Genomic DNA, 23,470 nt, shown 5'->3' on the forward strand with positions numbered 1-23,470 from the left:
GTACATTCGGAAAATTCAAATCAAATTATCATTAGGATCTAGGTAAGGGGGCTAATATGGGTATTTAGCAACTTTTGTATTCGTTGGGACTTTTAGTGATTGTTTCAGGTTTGTACCTGCTGGGATTATAGAGCTAGATCAAGTTATTGCTTGTTATGTGTTTATATTGTCTTATTGTAAGGACATAAGGTATTATACTTGTGTTTCACCCCTGCCTTTTTGGTTCAATCCTTATACTTTTGTTTCAACTTTTAATTTGTCTTACATGCTCGGTACATTAGTTTTTATTGATGCTCCTTTTAGGGGGCATTACATTCATGCCTATAGGTCCTAAGAGATGACCAGATAGATATGTCAAGTAACACAACCGCCTATCCAGCTGATTGGTAGACTTTTTCTTTTAGGGGTTGCCAGAGTCCCAATAAATTGCTTGTTTTATTGTTTATAGATTTTGGGTAGTTCGGGGCCCTATTATAATGACCCTTCAGGTAATTTTCCTAATAATGCTTCCGTTTTATTATTTAGATCATTCCTATAGCAAACACAAGTCATTTATGACCTGCTAGCATCGGTAGCTCGATCGCCTGGTCGCTTGGGTTTTAGACCCATTTCCCTATTTTGGAGCTTTTATAACTTAAAAAGTTTACTTCGGTCATAACTTCAGGAAAATGACCTAAGAAAGGAATTTTGGCGGTTTCGTCAGCTCTAAAATGGCCAAATTAGGCTATTAGCATGGTCGGCATAAGTACCGATGCAACCGATACGACTTTCAGGCCATTTGAAACTTTGGCCTTTGAAATTTGACCATGGTTGCCTTAGGTCAACATTCTTGGAGAACGTGCTCAGATAAAAAATTTTGATACTACGGTTAGCTCCTGAATGTCAAGTTTGGTCTATACGACCCTTCGTTCACATTCCGAGGCTTCTAGTCTAATCCTGAGGTCTGTTGTAGAATTTGAATCAAAATGTCCCTTGGGTGTGGGACCCACTTTCATTCATAACGACCTCATATGGAAATTTCAATAGTGTCATTGAGTCTGGATCATCGAATTTGGTGGAGTAGCATATCTTATTTGCACGTACGGGATTCCGAATGAATTTCGAGCACCCGTCGAAATATTTAAACATGAGAAAAATCAGCTTTTTAGCTGATATCTGGTGCAGGAGAATTTATTCTCCATAATCGCAGGCCCATGTGTGCCTTCATAGAGACCCAGGTTCTTGTTCTCCGTGTTCGCGGGGCCATGGCCGTATTCGCAGAGGTATGGGTGTTTTTCCTCTATGTTCGTGGAGCCTTGGCTGCATTCGCGGAGGTGTGAGGCTTTCACCGCTGCATTCGTAGACCCCTATCCGCATTCGCAAAGGCTAGCATATGTGATCTCCGCATTCGTGGGACACTTAGGTTGCATTTGCGAAGGCAAAGTCCCTGGTCTTTTAATAAAAGATCAAGCACGAAATTCAGCATCATTTCTTAATTCCAAACCTCATTTTCTCCTTCAATACAAGCTCAAATTTGGTGATTTAAAGGTCTATATTCAAGAGAATTTTGTGGGGAATTTGAGGGTGAGATAGTAATCTTGAGGGGAAGCTTTGTGTGAGGTAAATTATCAATTTACCTGTTGCATATAGTCATTTTCGGATTGAAATTATATGGTATTTTGGAAGATTATATCTTAATCATTTGAGCTTCGTTTGTAATGATATTTTAGGCTAAGTTGCACGATTTTCCACAAAAAATGTCATGGCATAATATGTTTTGATAGAGAGAGTTTCATTTTTGAGAAATCACTGACTAAAGATGCTGCCAATTTGTCTTCTTAGCTTAAAAAATTGGGAATTTATTGCATGATGGTCTTGTATTTTTTTTATCCCGAATTTTGTTGTAAATTGATCCTTGAGCTTGGGGTGCTATTTAAAATCTATTTTTGGGGTCAATTCCAAAATTTTGTATGTAGGTCCAATATTTTCCTCTTTAGACCCCAAAATTGGTCCGTCTCAAAATTATAAAATTAGTGTCTAAACGATCGTAACGACATTGTAATTTTGATAGTGTGGCATCATTTTGAGGACATTCAGAAGGGAAAAACCTTTGGCACTGTGATTTGTAGAGCACGTGTTAAACCTACAGGTAGGCTACGGCTTTCCTTTCTTTAGATTAAGCTAAAATATGTGTAAACATGTTGAACTAGATGGAATTCGGTTGGGTAACTTATTTTTATATCTTGGGTATTAGAAACCATATTTTAGGTTTCTATTGGGTTTTATGGGTAATTGTAAGCAGGTGTTCCTTCTCGTTATTTATTAGTGTTGTAAGAAGAATTAAATGCTTATGTTGTTGATATTGTGAGGCATGTGGGACTTATTATAGGCTGTAATCCTGCCTTAGTTACCCTGGTGTCGCTCCGATGGGCTTAAATCCTTGTAGAATGATGTAGCGGGCTAGTGCCTGGCAGCTTGGCCTTAGCTAGGTGGTAAGCTTGATTTAATGAATATCCTTATCCATACCTCGGCATGATTGCGACTTTCAGGATGCGTCAGCGACAATAGACTTTGTGATCGTTCTGTTTTGGCTTTAGTTCAAGCTTTGAGGGTATATCAGTAATTCATCGAGAAGGAGATTCTCAAGAATATTAGCATCCAGTTTGAAAGAAGAATACTTGGCACCATAGGATAAATTACCTGTGAGCATCCGAGTACCCAGTCCTAGCCTCCATTCAGAAATTTCATCAGGGAGCATTTGGGTACTCAGCCCCGGCCTCTGTCGGCTTGCTAGTATTACGAGAATTTAGGGTACCCAGCCTCGACCTCGATCGTACCGATATGTTACGGAGAGTATTCGGGTATCCAACCCCAACCTCAACCGCACTGATGCTTTATAGCGATCATCTGGGTACCCAGCCCAAGCCTTGACCACATTAAATATTTGGGCGAGCATCTGGGTCCTAAAACATTCCTGGTTCATCAACTCTTGGAGATTAATAGTTAGAAAATGATGTGGTTCTTTGGTACTTGGCATCATAGATTCTTGGTTCCTAGTTTTAATAGTCGTAGCTATTCTGTGTACTCAATGGGCTTATGTAGGCTCATCCGGGTTTTTATTTAACTTGCGCACCAGTGTTCCAGCTTGGCTTATAGGGGCCCTGTTGGGTGTAGTTAGTTGTAGTCCTCGTAGGTAGTTCTTTCCCTACTTAGATGTTTATTATGATCCCTATTTAGATGTACTCCTCATTTTCATATTATTTTTGCCTATTTTGCTTAGTCAGCCTATGATGCCTATTGGGTACTTGTTATCTTGGTACTCGTACTACACTCTACATCTCCTTTCGTGATGCAGGACTGAGCACTAACTACTGTCGCGGATAGATCGAGCCTATTGCAGTTAGCTTCTGAGACAAGGGGGACCAATTGACTTTTTGGGATCATATATGTCTCTTTCGATATGGATGGCCCATCTTTTGCCTTTTTTAGACTAGCCAGTTGATGTGTATATTTTTTGTCCACTTTTGGGACTTGTACTCCTATTTTATTTTATAGTAGCTCTGTACTTGTGACCTCCAGGTTCTATGAGAGATCTTTATTTGTATATATTAGGTTTTAGTTTTACCTCTGCTTATTTATTCTATTTATTTTGGCATTTTTCATTCTTGATTAGTTTTTACCCTCAACCCATTACATGTCATTCCGAGTTTACGAGTTGGCTTATCTATTGGTGAGTTATAGTAGGTGTCATTATGACCTGAGATATCGGGTTGTGAAAAGTTGGTATCAGAGCCCCAAGTTCGTTGGTCTCACTTAGTAGAGTCTCATAGATGGGTGCGGAGACGTCCATAACTTATCTTAGGGAGGCTACAGGATGTCATTAGGAAAGTTTTTTATGTTGTATCATTTCGTGCAGTTTTATGTCTTATTGGTTACTAAAAACTCATTTATGTCACTCTTTCATAGGGATGGTTTGCACGTGCGGTACCACTAGTGGTGATGACCCACCAGGGCCCGATAGGCCTAGACGCCAGCCTTGTAGCATAGGTAGGAGAGCAGCACAAACTCCCGGTCCAAAGATAGTTTCGGAGCAAGTAGAGGAGCATCCAAACACCCTTATTCCTTCTCAGTCGGAGGGGCCACCACCAGCAGCACAGCCTCCAGCCACACTAGTTATGACACCTCTATTATAGGCAGTAATTGGTCAGCTCGTCATGGCTATTGGGGTTATACCACAGGCCTCAGCTCCAGTGGCGGACATGCTAGCATTGCAGCATTTGCCTATACTGCCAGTACCTGAGGTTCAGCCACCTCCACTAGATGTTGCACCCCCGCCCACAGTTTTGAAGGGTGTTATGTCACTATAGGAGTAGAAGATGTTGGGGTTCTTTTAGAGATTGTCACCCCGACATTTTCTAGATCCATTGGCGAAGATGCCATGGAGTTTCTGACTACCTATCAGAGAAACTCCACTCCTTAGGTCTTAGGGAGGACAGAGGAGCCGACTTTATCTCTCATAAGTTTCGAGGCTCAGCTAGGTAGTGGTGGTGCTCTTATTTACAAACCAGGCCAATTAGGTCACTACCGTTATCATGGATTCAGTTCTGAGAGGCCTTCTTGGTCAGGTATATCCCTAGGAGTGTCAAGGATTGACACTAGGATCATTTCATTTTGTTGGAGCAGGGTTAGATGGCGGTCGTCGAGTACGAGGCTAGATTTCACTAGTTATCTCAGTATGCTACTATAATCCTATCCACTAAAGAGGATTGGGTACAATGTTTTCAGCGCGGATTGAGGCCCTACCTGAGGTTAGGGATTGAGTACTTGGTCTCTGCAGGCTGCTCTTTTTGGATATGGTGGATCATGCCCGCACCATAGAGATTATTCATCACCAGGCCCAAGGGGGAAGTGATAAAAGACCCAGGCATCAGGAAAGCTATAATGTGTCCTAGTCTAGAGGCCATGACAGCTATAACAGGCCCTGGCAAAGGTTCCAGCGAGATAAATACCAGCAAGGTCAGTCCTACCTACTAGTTCAGGCCGCCCTGCCAGCAGTTGAGGGTAGTCAGCCTCATTCGGGGGTTCCATCATAAGTAAAAGCTCGAGGGGATCAGGTTCGCTTTATTCCTATCATGGATGAGTTATCATAGGCCACTCAACTTTAGGTTGTTTTGATTATAGATAAATGGAGTACTAAGCTATGGAGTGCCCTAGCCGGGCTATACCATTGGAAGCAGTACTATCTCCACCTGAAGGTAGAGATCTAGTCAGGGTCACGGCGAAGATCAGTAGAGTGTTCAGGGAGGTCCCCAGGGAGGTAGGTCAAGTGTTAGGGCAAATGGATGTGGGGGAGGCCAACAGGGATATTTCTATGCTGTTCCAGCTAGAAAAAAGGCTGAGGCATCAAATGATGTCATCACAGGCACTATATTTATATGTCATCAGACTGTCTCAACTTTGTTTGATCTATGTTCCACATATTCCTATGTGTCTATATACTTTATTCCCTATTTGGGTATTATTTACGAGTCCCTTGAGGTGTCGTTGCATGCTTCTACCCCGGTAGGTGATTCTACAGTAGTTGATCAGGTTTGTAGATCCTGTGTGGTGACTATTCAAGGGCATGAGACATGGCCAGATCTTATTTTACTTGATATGCTGGACTTCTATGTTATTATGGCCATGGATTGGCTATCCCCACACCATGCAGTTTTTGACTGTTATGCCAAGACTGTTACATTATCCATGCCTGCCATTCCCTCAATCTTGTGGCAGGGTGCTTATAACATCTCACCGACTGGGATCATATCCTTTATGCGGGCTCGGCAGCTAGTTGCATCTGGTTGTTTGTCTTACTTAGCATATGTATGTGATGTGTCCAATGATCCCCTTCTATTGATTTAGTTCCTGTGGTTCGAGATTTTATTGATGTCTTCCCTACTAACCTACCTAGCCTATCCCTAGAGAGAGATATTGACTTTGCTACAGATTTAGAGCCAGGCACTAAGCCCATTTCTATACCACCTTACCATATGGCCCCCACAGAGCTTAAGGATTTCAATGTGCAGCTTGAGGATCTCCTAAGTAAAGGCTTTATTCATCCAAGTGTGTCACCATGGGGTGCACCCATCTTATTTGTTAAGAAGAAGGATGGGACTATGCAGATATGTGTTGATTACAGGCAGTTGAACAAGGTGATGGTGAAGAAACCATTACCCCATGCCTCGTATAAAAGATCTGTTTGGCCAGCTTTAGGGTGCTGCTGTGTTTTCTAAGATTAACTTGAGGTCCGACTAACACCAGTTGCATATTAAAGTTGCCGACATTCCTAAGACTACATTTTGAACTCATTTGGGCCATTACGAGTTCCTTGTGATGTATTTTGGGCTTACTAATTCACCCGCAGCTTTTATGGACCTTATGACTCGAGTATTCAGACTTTATCTTGACTTCTTTATGATTGTATTCATTGATGATATACTAGTATGCTCACGGAGTAGATATGAGCATGCGCGACATTTGAAGGTTGTTCTCTAGACTTTGAGAGATTAGAAGCTTTATGCTAAATTCTAAAAGCAAGAGTTTTGGTTGGAGTCTATGGCATTTCTGGGACACGTGATGTCCAAGTAGGGTATCATGGTAGCTCCGGTGAAGATTGAGGTTATTTGTGGTTGGGCTAGGCTTACATCTGTTATATAGATTTGGAGCTTCATTGGATTGGCTGGCTATTAGAAGCACTTCATCGAGGGTTTCTCCACCATTACAGCCCCATTGACCCATTTGACCCATCAGGACATTCCCTTTGTATGCTCTAAGGAATGAAAGTCGCACTTTAGGAAACTCAAGGAGTTGCTTACCATTGCTCCAATTCAGACTCTTCTAGTTGAGGGCGAGAGCTTTTCAGTATATTGTGATTCTTCTGGTGTAGGTTTTTGGTGTGTTCTAATGCAGTGGGGCTGAGTTATTTCTTATTCTTTCAGACAGTTAAGAGCACATGAAAAGCAACTACCCTATCATTACTTGGAGTTGGCGATAATAGTTTTCGCGCTCAAGAAATGGAGACATTACCTTTATGGGGTCCATTATGAGATATATACAAATCACTATAGTCTACAGTATATTATGAGTCAGATGGACCTTAATTCTAGAGAGTGGCGCTAGATTGAGCTATTAACAGATTATGACATCTCTATCCTCTATTATCTAGGCAAGGCAAATGTTGTAGCAGATGCCTTGAGCCAAAAGCCATAGAGTATGGGTAGTCTAACTTACTTGCCTTCTATGGAGCGTCCCCTAGCCTTGGACATCTAATCTTTAGCTAATAGGATGGTTAGGTTGGACATCTCAGATTTTAGACCAATTTTGGCTTTTGTGGGAGCTCGATTATCTCTATTAGATTAGATTCGTGGCCGACAATTTGAGGATGGATCATTGGTAGAGCTTCGAGAGTTGGTATTGTGAGGCAAAAGTAGGTAGGCTTTTATAGATTCAGATGGGGTACTATGGTTTAATGGTTGCCTTTGTATTTCCAGAGTTGGAGACTTTATCCAGTTGATCCTTCATGAGGCCCACAATTCCAGGTACTCTATTCATTCGGGCACCATGAAGATGTATCAGGATTTGAGGTAATAGTACTGTTGGTGCAGCATGAAGAGAGATATAGCTGAGTATGTATCCCATTGTTTGAGTTTCCAGAAGGTTAAAGACAAGCATCAGTGGCCTAGTGGAGTGTTTCAGAGATTACCCATTCCCGAGTAGAAATGGGAGTAGATTATCATGGACTTCGGGATAGAATTACCTCAGTCACCCACAGTGACCGATTGACCAAGTCAGCACACTTCCTGCAGTGTGGTCTACTTTTAGTGCAAAACATCTAGCTTAAGCTTATATCCAGGAGGTAGTCCATCTTTACGGGGTATCGGTAACCATTATATTAGATAGAGGGTCTCAGTTTACTTCCAGTTTCTGGAGAATCATTTAGAGAGAGTTGGGCACCCGAGTTGATCTTAGCACAACATTTCATCCACAGACTGATGGTCAGTCAGAGCATACTATTTAGGTTTTAGATGATATGTTGTGAGCTTGTGTATTAGAGTTTGAAGGTCATTGGGAGCAGTACTTGCCTTTGGAAGAATTTGCATACAACAATAGCTACCACTCTAGTATTCAGATGGCCCCGTTCGAGGCCGTATATGGTTCATGTTTTTGTACTCCAGTCAGTTAGTTTGAGTCTTCAGAGCCTAGGCCGCACAGTATCAATTTACTTTAGGATGACGTAGCCAGGGTTTGGATTATTCAGGATAGGCTGAGGACAGCTCAGAGTAGGCACCAGAGTTATGCTGATCGCAGGTGCCGACCCTTGCGCTTTGAGGTTGGAGATTGGGTATTCTTGGGGGTGTCTCCATTGAAGGGCATGATGAGATTCAACAAGTGGGGAAAGCTTAACCCTAGGTGTATCAGGAATTTTGAGATTCTAAGGAGAGTTGGGGAGGTTACTTATGAGATGGATTTGACTCTAATAGTTTCAGCTATACACCCTATTTTTTCATGTTTCTATGCTGCATTAGTACATCCCAAATGAGTCCCACGTATACCAATATAATTCAGTTGAGTTGGATGATCGCCTGACTTTTGTTGAGGAGCTGGTTGCTATTCTAGCAAAAGATGTTCGCCAGCTTTATTCTAGGTCCCTCCCTATAGTTAAGGTCCAGGGGCACTATCATCCGATCGAGGAGGATACTTGGGAGACCGAGAAGGAGATGCGGGAGAAGTTCCCCAGCTTATTTGATCCTCCAGGTATATCCTTGTCTTTACTTTTGCAGACGAAAGTTCTTTTAGTAATGAATGTTGTAATGACCCTCCAGGTCATTTTCCTAATAATGCTTCTGTTTCTTCATTTAGAACATTCCTATAGTAACCCCGGGTCATTTATGACCTATAGGTGCCGGTATATCAGTGGCCTGATTATTCATTTGGGTTTTAGACCTGTTTCCCTAATTTGGAGTTTTTATAACTTGAAAAGTTGACTTCGGTCATAATTTTAGGAAAATGGCCTCATAAAGGAATTTTGACAGTTCCATCAGCTCTAGAATGGCCAAATTAGGCTAGTAGCATGGTCGACACAAGTACCGAGGCAATCCGTATGAGTTTGAGACCATTTGACGCTTTTGCCTTTGAAATTTAGTTAAGGTTGACTTTGGTTAATATTCTTGAAGAATGCGCTCATATGAAAATTTTAACAGTGCGGTTAGCTGTAGAATGTCGAGTTGGTCTACACGACCCTTCCTTCGCTTTTCGAGGCTTCTAGTTTTATTCCAAGGCCCATTGTAGAATTTGACTAAAAATTGCCCTTGGGGTGGGACCCACTTTCAATCGTAACAACCTTGTATGGAAATTTCAACTGCGTCATTAAGTCCAAAACTTCGAATTTAGTGGGGTAGCATATCTTATTTCCATGCATAGAATTCCGAACGAATTATGAGCACCCCGTTGGAATATTTGAACTTCAGAAAAATCAACTTTTTAGCTGATATCTGGTGTAGGAGAATTTTTTTTCTCCATGATCGTAGGCCCATGGCCCCGTTCACGGAGATCCAGGTTCTTGTTCTCCACGTTTGCAGGGCCATGGTTGTGTTCGCGGAGGTCCTCTGCATTCGCGTGGACTTGTCTGTGGTTTTGAACAAGGAACATCATGGCATAATTTATTTTGATTGGGAGAGTCTCCTTTTTGAGAAATCGCTGACTAAAGATGTTGCCTTATTTGTCTTCTTAGCTTAAAACTGTGGAAATTTGTTGCATGATCGTCTTGTGCTATTTTCCACCCTGAATTATATTGTAAATTGATCCTTGAGCTTGGGGTGTTGTTTAGAACCTATATTTGGGGTCAATTCCAAAATTTTAGATGCGGGTCCCATATTTTCTACTTTAAATCCTAAAATTAGTCTATCTCCAAAAATTTTAACATTAGTGTCTAAACAAGGACATGACCTTAGATAGGAGGGTTTGGAGGACTCATATTAGGGTAGAAGGTTAGTACATAGTCTCGTTATTCTCCCGTATTTGTAGGAGCATTAGCGCACTATAATTTTTTGTGCTCTGACTTCTGTTATTATCTCTCTATTACTTTCTGTACTTTGATTACTCTATTTTATTTATGTCGCTTTCGTTATTTGTGTTATTCATTATTTGCTTTCCCATATCGCTTTGAACTTCTTGGCCTTATCTGACCTCTTTTTATGCTTCTTTTGAGCCGATGGTCTCCCGAAAACAGTCATCCTACCTTGGTAGGAATAAGGTCTGCATACACTTTACCCTCTCCAAACCCCACATTGTGGGATTTTACTGGGTTGTTGTTGTTATAGTAGTTTCTAAACAAATATAACGATGTTATGAATCTATTTTTGATAGTATGGCAGCGTTTTGAAGCCATTTATAAGGGAAAATCTTCGATACTGTGATTTGGAGCATGCGTGTTCTGCCTACAGGTAGGCTACGGCTTTCCTTTCTTTAGATTGAGCTGAAATGTGTGAAAGCATATTCAATTAGATAGAATTCGGGTTGGGTAGCTTTGAGGGTATATGGGTAAATTCATCGGGAAGGAGATTCTCGAGACTATTAGCGTCCAGATGGAAAGAAGACTACTCAGCACCATGGGATAAATTATCTGTAAGCATTTGGGTACCCAGTCCCGGCCTCCATTCAGAAATTCCATCAGGGAGCATCCAGGTACCTAGCCCCGGCCTCGATCGTACCAATACATTATGGAGAGCATTCAGATACCCAACCCCAGCCTCGATCGTACCAATATTTTATGGCGAGCATCCGGGTACCCTGCCCTATCCTTGACCAGATTAAATATTCGAGCGAGCATCTAGATCTTATTCCCAGCCTCGATCCCTAAAGCATTCTTTGTTCATCGACTCTTGGAGATTTTTCGTTCAAAAATGATGTGGTTCTTTATTTCTTGGAATCACAGATTCTTGGTTCCTAGTCTCGGTAGTTCTACCTATTTTGTGTACTCGACGAGCTTATGGGGTTCGTTTGGATTTTTATTTATATTGCGCACGTGTCCTAGCTGGGCTTATGGGGGCCCAGTTGGGTGTATTTAGCTGTAGTCCTCATAGGTAGTTCTTTCCCTACTTAGACGCTTATTATAATCTCTATTTAGATGTATTCCTCCTTTATATATTTTTTTTGCCTTTTTTGCTCAGTTGGCCTATGATGTCTACTGGTACTTGTTATCTTGGTACTCATACTACATTCTGCATTTCCTTTCGTGATGTAGGACCGAGCACCAGCTACCATCATAAATAGATCGAGCCTATTGTAGTCAGCTTCGGAGACTAGGGTGAGCACTTGACGTTTTGAGATCATATATGTCTCCTTCGGTGTGGATGGACCATCTTTTGCCTTTTTGAGACTAGCCAATTGATGTGTATATTTTCGATTCACTTTTGAGACTTGTACTCATATTTTATTTTGTATTAGCTGTGTACTTGTGACCTCCAGGTTCTAGGAGAGATCTTTAGTTGTATATATCAGATTTTTGTTTTACTTTCTCTTATTTATTCTGTTTAATTAGGCATTTTCCTTTTTTGATTAGTTTCTGCCCTCAAACTCATTACTTGTCATTCTGGGTTCACAGATTGGCTTACCTACAGATGAATTATTGTAGGTGCCATCAAAACTTGAGAAATTGGGTCGTAACACCTGTCCCTTCCAAGTATTGCATTCGTAGAGTCTTGTAGACTACTGTGTGGGTTGTGTAGCCACGTTATAGGCCATATTGGCCTTGTTTGTTTGTTGGCTAAAATTTGATAATTGATTTATGTATTTGTCATATACGTACCTATTTTTATCTTTTATATAGAGATCATAGTGGCTTTGATGGCCTATATATCGTTTATGTTTTCCTAGATACCATGGTGGCATCGATGGCTCAAATAGGCTTGTGTCCTAGGGGGTTATTGATTTATCTAAATTGTTGGGAATAGTTAATAGGGGCCTTGACGATTAAGGTCTTATTTTTAAGTCGAGATATACTTATTTATTTTTTTGACTATGTGTAGCCGTCATGTGCCATTGGCAAGTGGTTTAGCAGGGTTGGCTTAGGACTAAGTTTTGGCATTAGGTGTCAGTTGCGTCCCTCGAGTTTGGGGCATGAGAAACTTGGTATCAGAGCAACATCGTAGATGAGGGAGTCTGTAAGTCATGTCTAGTAGAGTCTTATTTATAAATGTGTTATACACCACATTCTGTAAGCAGGATGTTATATCGCCCTGATACTCAAGTATTGATTAGTCTACTTATCTATTGGGTCTCAAAGGATGATCTAAATGCATATGGTTACTCACTACTCTGCTCGTGCATACTATTATTACATCTCTCACCGAGTTCCAGATTGGGTATGTTATCAAGCACATTTTACTACATTATCCACCGAGTCCCTCACTAGGGGGCCGGATATGCTATATGATGATATAATGATATGGTTATGGCACCGAGTCCCATGATGGGCCTGATACGGTATACGTGCGCACGACTTTGTTCACCGAGTCCCTTACTAGAGGGACGGGTACGGTATATATATATATATATATGATGATACGATAATATAGTGATACGATTATGGCACCGAGTCCCATAATGGGTTGGGTACGGTATATGACAATGATATGCATGATTTATTCCTTAAGGCATAGGTACAGTGAATTCTTAATTATCATACTTGTCTCCTAGACTCTCTACTTCAGTTATGATCTTTCTTACTATATTTTATATTTTATATACTCAGTACTTTTCTTGTACTGACCCCCTTCCTTCAAGGGGGCTGCATTTCATGCCCCAGGTACAGATACTCATTTTAGGGATCCGCCAGCTTAGGATTTTTATTCAGCTATTTTGGATTGCTCCATTGTCCCACAGCCTAGACTTTTGGTACAGATTCTTTTGATGTATATATTTGGTTATCCAGGGGTACGGTGAGACCCTGTCCCATCATATGCTATTTTTAATACTCTTAGAGGTCTATAGACATATGTGTGGGTTGTGTGTATATGTGTTCAGTTATGCCTATATAACTTGTATTTTAGGATGTTCCCATTCGTAGAGGCAGCCTTGTCGGTGTGCGTATGTACATATTTTAGGATATTGTATATAGTGACAGCCTTATCGGCTCGTGTATTATGATATTTTAATTGATTGTGAATCCTCAGGAGACAGGTTACCCTGATACATGTATGTAACGCTTGAGATGACGTCCTGTTTTCACAAAGTCTCCATATTGTGTTTGGTTTCAGTTTGACGATGTTTAACAAATACGTATACGAGTGCCTAGCTCGAGCACTAGTCACGATCCACGGGGTTAAGTCGTGACACAGGAAGCAATAGACATTATTCAGGAATGTTACCCATCTTCTACTCAAATTGTTCTTTAGAGATGAGTCATAAGGGATGAGCTCTTTGACTTTTGATTGCTATTATCCTTGTACAGAAAGAGTTGTCAGTGAGTCATCCTTGTTATATGGGGCAGAGTGCTAGTCAATCAAGAAATCTCATATTCATAAGATACATGTTGCGGAGATAAGGATGTTGAGATAGATGTGTGGACATACTATGAGTGACAAGATTAGGAATGAGGTTATTCAGGAGAAGATGGGAGTGGCCTCTATGGCGGACAAGATAAAGGAAGCGAAATTGAGATGGTTTAGGCATGTGTAGAGGAGATGCATCGACGCCCCGGTGAGGAGGTGTGAGAGGCTGATTGTAGGGGTAGGGGTATTCCAAAAGAGTATTGGGGAGAGATGATTAGACAAGATATGTCACAACTTTATATTATCGAGGAAATGACTTAAATAAGAAGGAGTAGAGATCACGTATAAGGATAGAAGGATAGGGATTGTCATGACCCAAGCTAGGCCCTAAGTGTGACACTATGATTAGAATCATGAAGGACCCTAACCATGTCTTTTAGCATATCATTCATGAGCATATATAAGTTAAATAAGAAAATACGCTAAAGCGTAGACGCGGAAACATAGTCTCAAAACAGGGCATAAATCATAATGAGAACTTTATAACTTTTCTTTAACTGGTGTGGGATAGTACCTTAATCGATACTTAAGACCATGCGAGCTATTACATGGAATCCGATGATCCCCACATCGAGAAGGGGGAGGCTACCTTCCCAGGGTATACTCTGTCATGATACTCTCTTTAACTTTGCTATATGAGGATCCACTAGCTTCTCTATATTGGCATATTTAAACCTACGCGGCAACGTAGTTAGGGACTAAATGTTTCTACTAGGATTCCCTTGGGTATCTACAATGGCTACCGAATCGAATCCCACCTTAAAGTCATCTTGGTACTAAGTCATTATCCCAACAGAACTTTTATGAAACGTAATCATTGACATCATTAGGAAAGATAACAATACATATGAATCCATATTTATAAAATAACATATGAATAACTCATATATCATCATCATAGTAAAATCATAAGAATAACTCATTAACTTGCTTGATCATAAAGAATCCATGAATTGGTGAGAATTGTCCTTATCACCTCTTTTAACATAATTGTGCAAGAATTTTCCTTATTACACCATAACTTCTGTGCTTATAGAATCATCGAAACATCATTCATAACTTCTTGCTTAAATCATCTTTAAACATCATTCATAAAGCTTTCATTGAAATAACTTGAAAATCATGATCATAACTCATAAATCATGCTTGAAACTAGCATATAACATACGTCTTTGAAATTCATCTTAAAATTATGCAATGTAATGTGAATTATGCATAATTAGGCTAATGGTATTGAAATATATCATAATTAAGAAGACCCCATGCAAACCATGCAAATCATAAAATTAGGGCTTGTAGAAGAAGAATTCATAAGAGATTTGAGAAGAAATCTTTGGGATTACATGGGTGAAAGGGCCCATGGACAAATTTCCACATACCTTGATCTTTGGAAGCCCTAAGTTGCAGAAAATTGAAGTATGACCTTGAAGGAATCCTTAGAATTTTCTTGAGGAAAAAGGAGACTTGGAGAGAACTTTTAGAAAGAAGATTTTGATTTAAAGTATTAGGGTGAGAATGAGAGGGATAGGAGGGCTTAGGATAGTTAATAGGTTAGAATAAATCTCAAAAACCGTACACTCATTAATGGAAATATAGGGAATGAACAAAATACCCCCAACTTAAACTAGACTCGGGTAACTGAACAGACCTCCACCATGACCCGTGATGGCCAATACGAATCGTAGTCATGGTCGTGGTGATTGACTTGGACTAGCATCTGAAGAGGTGGGTTGGACTTGGGCAGGTTGGCCACCACGAAGGGCACCACAGTTCGTTATGGGCACTATGGGCTGTGTCCAACTCGTGAGCCCTTCCCCTTGATCCTGGCCTTACAAGACAGCTCACCACAGGCAGTGGTGAGGGGGTACGGCCCGTGATAGCCTTCGTGGTCCTCTTCTGGTGCCAAAAAACTGAGTTTTCTGGGGATACTTCCTTTGAACAATATTTTATGACTTTTCAACTTTTGGAGTCTTACAGGGTAGAGTGTTGTCTTGCCTTGCAAGGTTTAGTGCCCAATGTAGTACTAGTTGTGTCCTTGTAGTTGTTGTCATATATTATTTATTGTGTTTCGATTATTACACTATTTTGTTGTTGTTATTGTTTCACTCTTGTAGTCTTTATACTGTTTTTCTTATTAATCATTATGCTTTCTGTACTATTCTTCTTTTATTTAGGATTAATGCACTTGAGCCGTGGGTCTTTTGGAAACAGTTTCTCTACCTCCGATAGTGATAAAGTCTACGTACACGTTACTCTCCCCAAACCCTAATTTATGTGATTTCACTAGATATGTTTTGTTGTTGTTGTTATTGGGTTCATATTATTATATATCAAATTTTTAAATATTATTCTAAAAACATCCAAGTATTTTATATTCTTGTATACCATATGTATAATATTGCATATCAAATTCTGTAAACACTAAGGGGCCGTTTTGGTTATGGGATAAACACAAAGCTAATACATGAATAACTTTGGCTATTCATGTATAAATATTATATCATGTTTGGTTTGCAAATAGGATATAAGTTATTCACGTATTACTTTTATACAATGTTTGTTTGCATTTTTTGTAATCTTACATAATTAATACTTACATAACTTATGAGGGAATCTATGTATAAGTTATAGAATGTGGAATAAGTTTTGTGGGTGTTAACTATACATGTATTAAAATAATAAATTAAATATTTGACCATTTTTTGTCTTGATTGCTTAATCATATTCAATACAAATTACTTAATTGTTTTTAGTTATTTGATATTTACTTTATTTTTTTAGCTATTGGTATTTATTTAAATTTTAATATTTTATTTAGATAGTTATTTATTTTAATGAGTATAATAAATACTAGCTCATAAAATATTTTAAAATTAAGAAATAAGAATTAGCTCACTAATTTTTTTTAAAACTCTACATAACTAAACCCTGCATAACTAATATATATATAATTAAACCATGCATAACTCTAACCAGTAACCAAACGGCCCTGATGCAAGAAAATAGTGGATATGTGATTAAAAGCTTAAAAACTTGGCTACCTATATAAGGGCAAAAACTATTCATTCATGAATGGACTATTTTGTTTTGGACTAAAAATTAGTAATGTAAAGTTTAGATTATATTTTAATGCAAAAATAACCGCAAGACACATCTTATTTTATCATAATTTTTAAAATTTCCTACTATTAAAAAAATTTAAAAATATCCTCTCGGATACATCACCCTCCCTCTTGCGGATACATCCATATGCCCTTTTCTGATACATCATTCCTCTCTCTGATACATCCCTCCCCTATCAGATACATTCTTCACCTATGTATTCCAATGCATTATCTCATATCTGATACATCTCTACCCCCTCTGATATATCTCTCTTCTCTGGAATATATTTTTCTCCTAGTATCTGGATGACTGTTGATTTATTCGAAATTCATAAATTTTAAAAAATATATATAATTTTAAAGAAATAATAATAATATAATTAGCTCTTAATTATATGATTTTCTTTAAATTCCACCATAAAGGAAAATCCAGGTAAATGAATTCTTCGTACACCGACAATTTCAATTTCCCTCGCAAGCACAGTGCCACAGTCGACTCTGCTTTTTCTCGATCATCGAATCAGACGAAAGATGCAAACCCAAAAGGTTGAAAAAACGTTCAATGTAACTAAAGCCAAACAAATTAAATGCATTCGCACCTTATTCCAAGAATTTGGAGATAGGCCAGAGCAGAGGAGGAGAAAAGAAGATGGAAGATTTTGCTCAGGTAGCAGGTGTGAACGCTCTGGGAGTGATCAATTTAATCATCGCGGCATCCAAAAATGCCACTACCCATAAAAGGAACTGCGAGCAGTTAGCGGAGCACGTGAGAATGATCGGCAACCTATTAGAGAAGCTAAAGTCGACGGACCTGATGAAGGTGTCGGCAACAGCAGAGCCGCTTGAAGGGTTAGAGAAAGCTCTTGGAAAAGCTTTGGAGTTGGTGGACAGTTGCAGAGAAAAGAGCTACTTTTACATGCTTGCCATGGGCTGGAGCGTAGTTTATCAGTTTCGCCTGGTTCAGAATGAAATTGATCGATACCTGAAGCTCGTTCCCTTGATTGCCATTGTTCATGAGTGTAGAATGCAGGTACTTCTTGAATGTCCTATTTGGAAACTTCCTTCATTTTATGGTTGAATTTAAACCTTAAAATACACCCACGCCCCCCCCCCCCCCCTTTTTTTTTTCTTTTTTACGTGTAAAACATATGCTTAGTGTCATGAATTATGGTCTTATGCTTAAAATGAAACCAAGAAATTGTTCCTCTCAGTGATACTGCTAAAAGAATGTTTTTTTCTAAAATCATGTTCCCTCTGTTTCATTTTATCTAACACTGATCAATTGGATACTGATCCTCTACATGACCTAATGTTCAACCTTAGGTTGCTTATGAGTGATACAAGTTACCTAACATGTACCTTATACAGATAATAGAAGCAGTAAGTAAGGAATACTTAAGTTTTACGTGGAAAACACCCAGCTCACAATTGTAAAAAACGAGGACGTGCATCTCGAAAGGATTTAAACCCAAATCCACTAAACACAATGAGTCAACAACAAAGGAAGATTACAGACTCTGCAACCTTACCCTGATTCCTAAAACTACACAAACCTCCCAAGGTTTATGTTTCCAAGTCTCTGAGTCGTCCCAAATTGAAGACCATGGTCCTATTCTAGTTTATACTCACTGGATCTAGAAAGCATTAACATTACAACTTGATAAGCAATCCTAATACGTAACAACGAACCTTACTCCGCTAAGACTCCTTAACTAGAACCAGGTTCTTCGATGAGTTCCGCTGTATCAGGATGCACTTCAAAAGTCAATCTCTCAACTACTCAGCTCGCCCATTTGAGAATTGACTTTACTGCTCTGGTAATGTGTGACCTCCTTTATTGAATGGATCAATTATTTATACAACTTCTTCACAAAGTTGTTCTTCACTTGAGACTCTTCTTAAAATCGAAATCCTCTAGAATTCAAACTCTCTTCAAGTGTTGTAGTCAAAGACTAACTCTTGAATATTCATCACTTGATTATTCCACTGTGTTTTATCTGAAGTAAGTCCTCCTTGATTTAATTTAAGCACACGTGACTTTATCTACAACAGTCGTAGTACAGTTAGAAGTCCCTTGAAACAGTTTCTCATGAACCATCTATGATTACATGTTCCATAGCTCTTCGCCAATCATCAAAATTCTGCTAAACCCAACAGATACAATTTAAGAAAAAAGAACAAACCTTTTACACATAAGCTAAATGTACATAACTTGCCATTAGTATCTAATGGTCTTTAATATGCTATCCCAATTCCTGTAAGAAGATGTCACTAAGGAAAAAATTTGAATGCTAAGTTTCTGAATATAAAAAGATGTAAATCCTTTAGAGCAAATTCGAAATAAAAATGTTACATATAATATGGAATGGAGGAACTACTATTTTTCCTCACTTGATGTACCTGATAAGTTTCCAATACTCCTAAGATTGATCATCAATCTATATAGAGTATCATTTATTTTGAGCTTTCAAGCTGTAACATTGTAATTTAGAGTTTCTAGAATTCCATTTTGTTCATATCAATCCAAAATATATTGTAGCTTGATGTGGCAGATACTTTGGCACTATTTTGAAGAGAAAATCTTTTATGTTACGTATCTTAGTAATCATAATTAGTTTTTTTGCAGCAGTAATTGTACTTTCTAGGAATTCCTGTCATGATCTTCCAAGACATCCTTCTATTTGAGGATTTTTGCAATTTTTATTTTGGACTGTTATGCTTTTGCACTAGCTCTGGTTGAACAATGATCCGGAGCACTTTATCTAAGTCAGCAGTTTCATGAACTTTTGTTCAGACATCAAAAACAACTTTGTAATAATGTTACAGAATGTGCACGTAAGCTTGGAAGCTGTAGAAGGTGATCATCGTGAATACACTCTAGACGTGGAGGATGTTGATGCCCAAAGAGCAGTACTGAAACCTGATCGATCAAAGAAAGATGCAAATGTATTAGAGAAGTCACTATCTAGAAGGTATCCTGACTTGAGATTCCATGAAGCTCTCAAGGAGGAGAAGGAGAAATTACATCTTGAGCTGCACCTCTCACAAGCAAACAATGATCCCAAGAAGTGCAGAATCATTGAACATCTTATTGACGTCACGCAAAATGTCATTAATGTGCCAGCTGAAAAGTTTCTTGCCCTCAATGCACAACCTTACATAGGAACTGGGTAAAGTTTTATGTACCACGCACAACGTACTCAGTAACTGTTCCAGCATGTTCAGTCTATTGAAGAATTAGTTTCATGCCACAGGTGGGTATCAACTGCAAAAGTTGGCAAGGTGCAGATGGTGAATGCCTCACAGGCTGAACATCTAGAAAAATCAGAGTGGCAAACTGACCTCTTTGACTGTTGCAGTGAACCCTGTTTATGTGAGTTCATGGAAGCATTTGTTCTTATAAATTCCTTTACCCATAGGAAGTTTATCCTTTTCTGCATTTATACTTGCTTATCAATCATATGTAGAGATTTGTGCTACTGGAAAAGGTCGGCTATATCAACAACTTGATTTTTTGGTTCATTTTGTTCATAGGTCATATGTTACATTCTCGAGCATAAGTTTAACATATCTTAGTTAAGTTCCACCTTATCATGAATATAAATATCAGATACTGCTACTGTACTCCTGCAACTAAATTCAAGTACCTCTCTTCTCATTCTCTTTAAACAGGCTTCAAGGCATGTATCTATCCATGTGGCATATTCCCAAGGATTGCTAGTTTGGTTTCGCATGGGAAAATAAGTAAGTGTCACTAACATATTGTGTACTAAATTACATGTAAGACTAAGTTCAATTGATATATCCACTTCATCTCTTGATTTTGTTGTTCACTGATTTTTGTAGCGGAGCCAGAAATTTCATTAAGGAGATTCAAATTTTATGAAAATTAAGTTATATCAGGCTTTCCTTTCAAGTCAAGGATATTCAATCCTTGTATTTGTCATACATTTTATTATTTTTGGCTCGTAATACATGTATAATAAATAAAAAAATTGAGCAAGGGGTATCATATGAACCCCCTTGCTTGAATGTGGCTCTGCCATTGACTGGAACCCCTAGAGGAACTTCTTCCTTGTTTCTCAATACTCCTGAAATAATGTCAGTTTCTTTTTAGGGGTAGAGAGTGAGTGGTATTTGTTAGTTCTAAATAATAATACTACAACAACAACAACATATTACCAAGTGTAATCTCACAAGTGGGGTCTGAGGACCATCTAAATTAACATGAGGGACAAACTGGCTTTTAGCACAGACTAATGGAGACCTGCCTTTGTATTCTGTTGATCTATCTACTTGTTTATTTACATGTAAAATGGTTTCTTATGAGGAAATTCTGATCACAGATACTTACACTTCTATTGTTGCTGCAGCTCGTGAACATGCACTGAATGATCTGTTGACATACTCCTTATTCTGTGGTTGTTGCTGTTATACTTGTTGTGTAAGAAGACGCCTGAGACGACTTTTCAATATTGAGGTATTTAAATGTATCGCTATTCCAAATGATTGAAGATTATATGTCATTTGAATTTGGTAGCAAAAGCTCCAACAGTAGTATGACAGGAAGTGCTTTGAGTAAGAAAATGATAATTCTTATTATTGAACTAATAGCATCCTACTTGAGGTAGAAAAAGCATACCACTTCTCGACTGTAATTTCATAGAGACCACGTTAAAGGGCCCATCCATTTTGCCATGAACAAGTCTAGAAGGAGTTCAAACTTCTTCTAAGTTTCTCTACTTGGTAATTTGACCTAAGTGAGCAATAAGCAATGGGCGTTTTGTCTATTAATAAGTCTCTTAACTTTAAACGCGCCACTTACATGCCATCCAATAGATATTGTGGTGCATAAGGTATTGGATATTTACCGGGATTACCTATGTATTTCCATAAGTAGATGGTTATCGCACAAGACCAGCGTGTCAATTTTGGGGACATGAGGTAATCGTGGAGAAAAAAATGATGGTTGCGAGGTGACAAATTTCTTCAAAGACATGGATTGAGCAAATACTAGAACCAACTTCATCTTGGCTAACATTCAATTGAGTAGGAACTGATGTGTCTAGCCATTGTTGCCATTTTGTCCGTTTAAAGAAAATGCTTCAGAGTAAGTGGGGCATAATCAATATAATGTAACTTTTTCTGTTTTCAGGGAGGTTCATGTGATGATTTTATAACTCATCTTATGTGTTGCTGTTGCGCTATGATCCAAGAGTGGCATGAACTCGAACTGAGGGACTTTGAAGGTGCGTTATATTAGTACTTTTACCTCGTGAACCTTTTCACTTACAAATCATTATTCAATAGAGTGAAACATTTGGCATAACAATAAAGAAAGAATGAACAAGATCAGAAAAGGACACGTCAAGGTGTATGACAAAAGATTATGATGTTTTTTCCCTCTCTTTTGGGATTCCATGGCTGAGGAAATAGATAGAGATTATGCATGTATTTACATCCCAATTTTCTGAAGAGCTTCAACTAAGATGAATGTTGTGCAGGTTGTCAAGGGAGGAAGATGATTCCACCTCCATACCAGTATATGAAGCCTTGAACTCAGTCAACCATTCTGCGAAAGGTCAAAATTCGCAATCTTCCACACTGTTGTGGAAATCTTTCTACAGGTGTAAAATATTATTATTAGATAGAGCTTTACGAATAGATACATAAAGTTTTTGTAGATATATATAAGCTGCAACCTTTGCTATTATGTACTAGATTAAGTAGACAGGAAGCCATCAAAGCTCTAAGGATCTAGTAGTGATTTATGCAGGTAGTTTTATCAGGTCCAGGACGCAAGGTGCACAAGTTTGAGCAGAGTAATGGGGTGCCCTTCCCCTCCCCTTTTTTTCTTCCATTAATCAAGACAAACAATGATATCTAGATTTTTGATAACCACATTGTCAATTCTTAAAGTACAGCACGAGTGAGATTTGGAAAAACATATAAGAGCGGAAAAACATGCGTACGGTGTTGATTATCACATCACTAACTAGAGCAAATAGATTTTAGTTTTTCTGTTCGTTTTTCTTTGTGGTGGAGGCGATGTGGGAGAAATCATGTAATGGGATTAGGAAAGAGGACGAAAACTTGTCTAACATTATCACGCTTATTGTATTCACTACATAAAACTAGAGAGCAATTATTTGCACCTAAGGCTTAAGACAAACCACTTTTTATAAAGTGTTTTAGGGGTTTTTGGTAGATGGTTACAGTTAGGGCTGTACAGGACAAACCGATAAACCGCACCAAACTGACAAACTGAACCAAACTGGAAAAAAAAACCGACTAGTGGTTTGATTTGACTTGGTTTGGTGTTTGAAAAAAAAATCCGATCATTATAGGGTTGGTTTGGTTTTAACTAAAAAAAGTCAAACCGAACTCAAACCGACTCGATTATAGATATACTACTTTTAAATTATGTTATACATAAAAATATTTATTAAAATGTAATTTATAAATATTTTTTAAAATTTTTTCATAATTTTTGTTTTCTTTCTTACATTTAAATTTGGACTTGAGTAGCCCATCTAAATAATATACAAAAAAAACTTATCTTATAAAGTTATATTATAAAGTTAAAACTTCAAACAGTGTTGTGCCTCCATCTTATATGTTGATATTTTGTACTAGAACTCTTTTTAAGAAGTACTGCTCTGTGCTTTTTATTAGATATTATGAGAAACTCAAAAAAATCCAAAAAAACTCAAAAAACCCGAAAAAACCCGAAAAATCCGAAAAAAATTGATATCGAAAAACCTGACTTTTATTGGTTTGGTTTGGTTTATAAAT

The 23,470-nt window shown here is 38.5% G+C and overlaps 1 protein-coding gene across 2 annotated transcripts; it reads left to right on the plus strand.

Moving 5' to 3' along the window:
- Positions 1-17,116: 17,116 nt before the first annotated feature.
- LOC129896796 (protein MID1-COMPLEMENTING ACTIVITY 1-like) lies at positions 17,117-22,635 on the plus strand. 2 transcript variants are annotated; one of them, XR_008768040.1, is made up of 8 exons: positions 17,117-17,705; positions 19,502-19,845; positions 19,930-20,048; positions 20,348-20,419; positions 21,049-21,155; positions 21,831-21,924; positions 22,180-22,302; positions 22,452-22,635. XR_008768040.1 is itself a non-coding variant. In XM_055972764.1 (7 exons), exons 1-7 carry the CDS (start codon positions 17,325-17,327, stop codon positions 22,230-22,232), a joined length of 1,170 nt encoding a protein of 389 aa, XP_055828739.1. In that variant the 5' UTR covers positions 17,117-17,324; the 3' UTR covers positions 22,233-22,634. The 2 variants fall into 2 exon arrangements, 1 of the variants encoding a protein (XP_055828739.1); XM_055972764.1 differs by having other exon boundaries at positions 22,180-22,634.
- The last annotated feature ends 835 nt before the right edge of the window (positions 22,636-23,470 follow it).

This window comes from Solanum dulcamara, chromosome 7, assembly GCF_947179165.1.
Source record: "Solanum dulcamara chromosome 7, daSolDulc1.2, whole genome shotgun sequence".
Classification (NCBI taxonomy): Eukaryota; Viridiplantae; Streptophyta; class Magnoliopsida; order Solanales; family Solanaceae; genus Solanum; species Solanum dulcamara.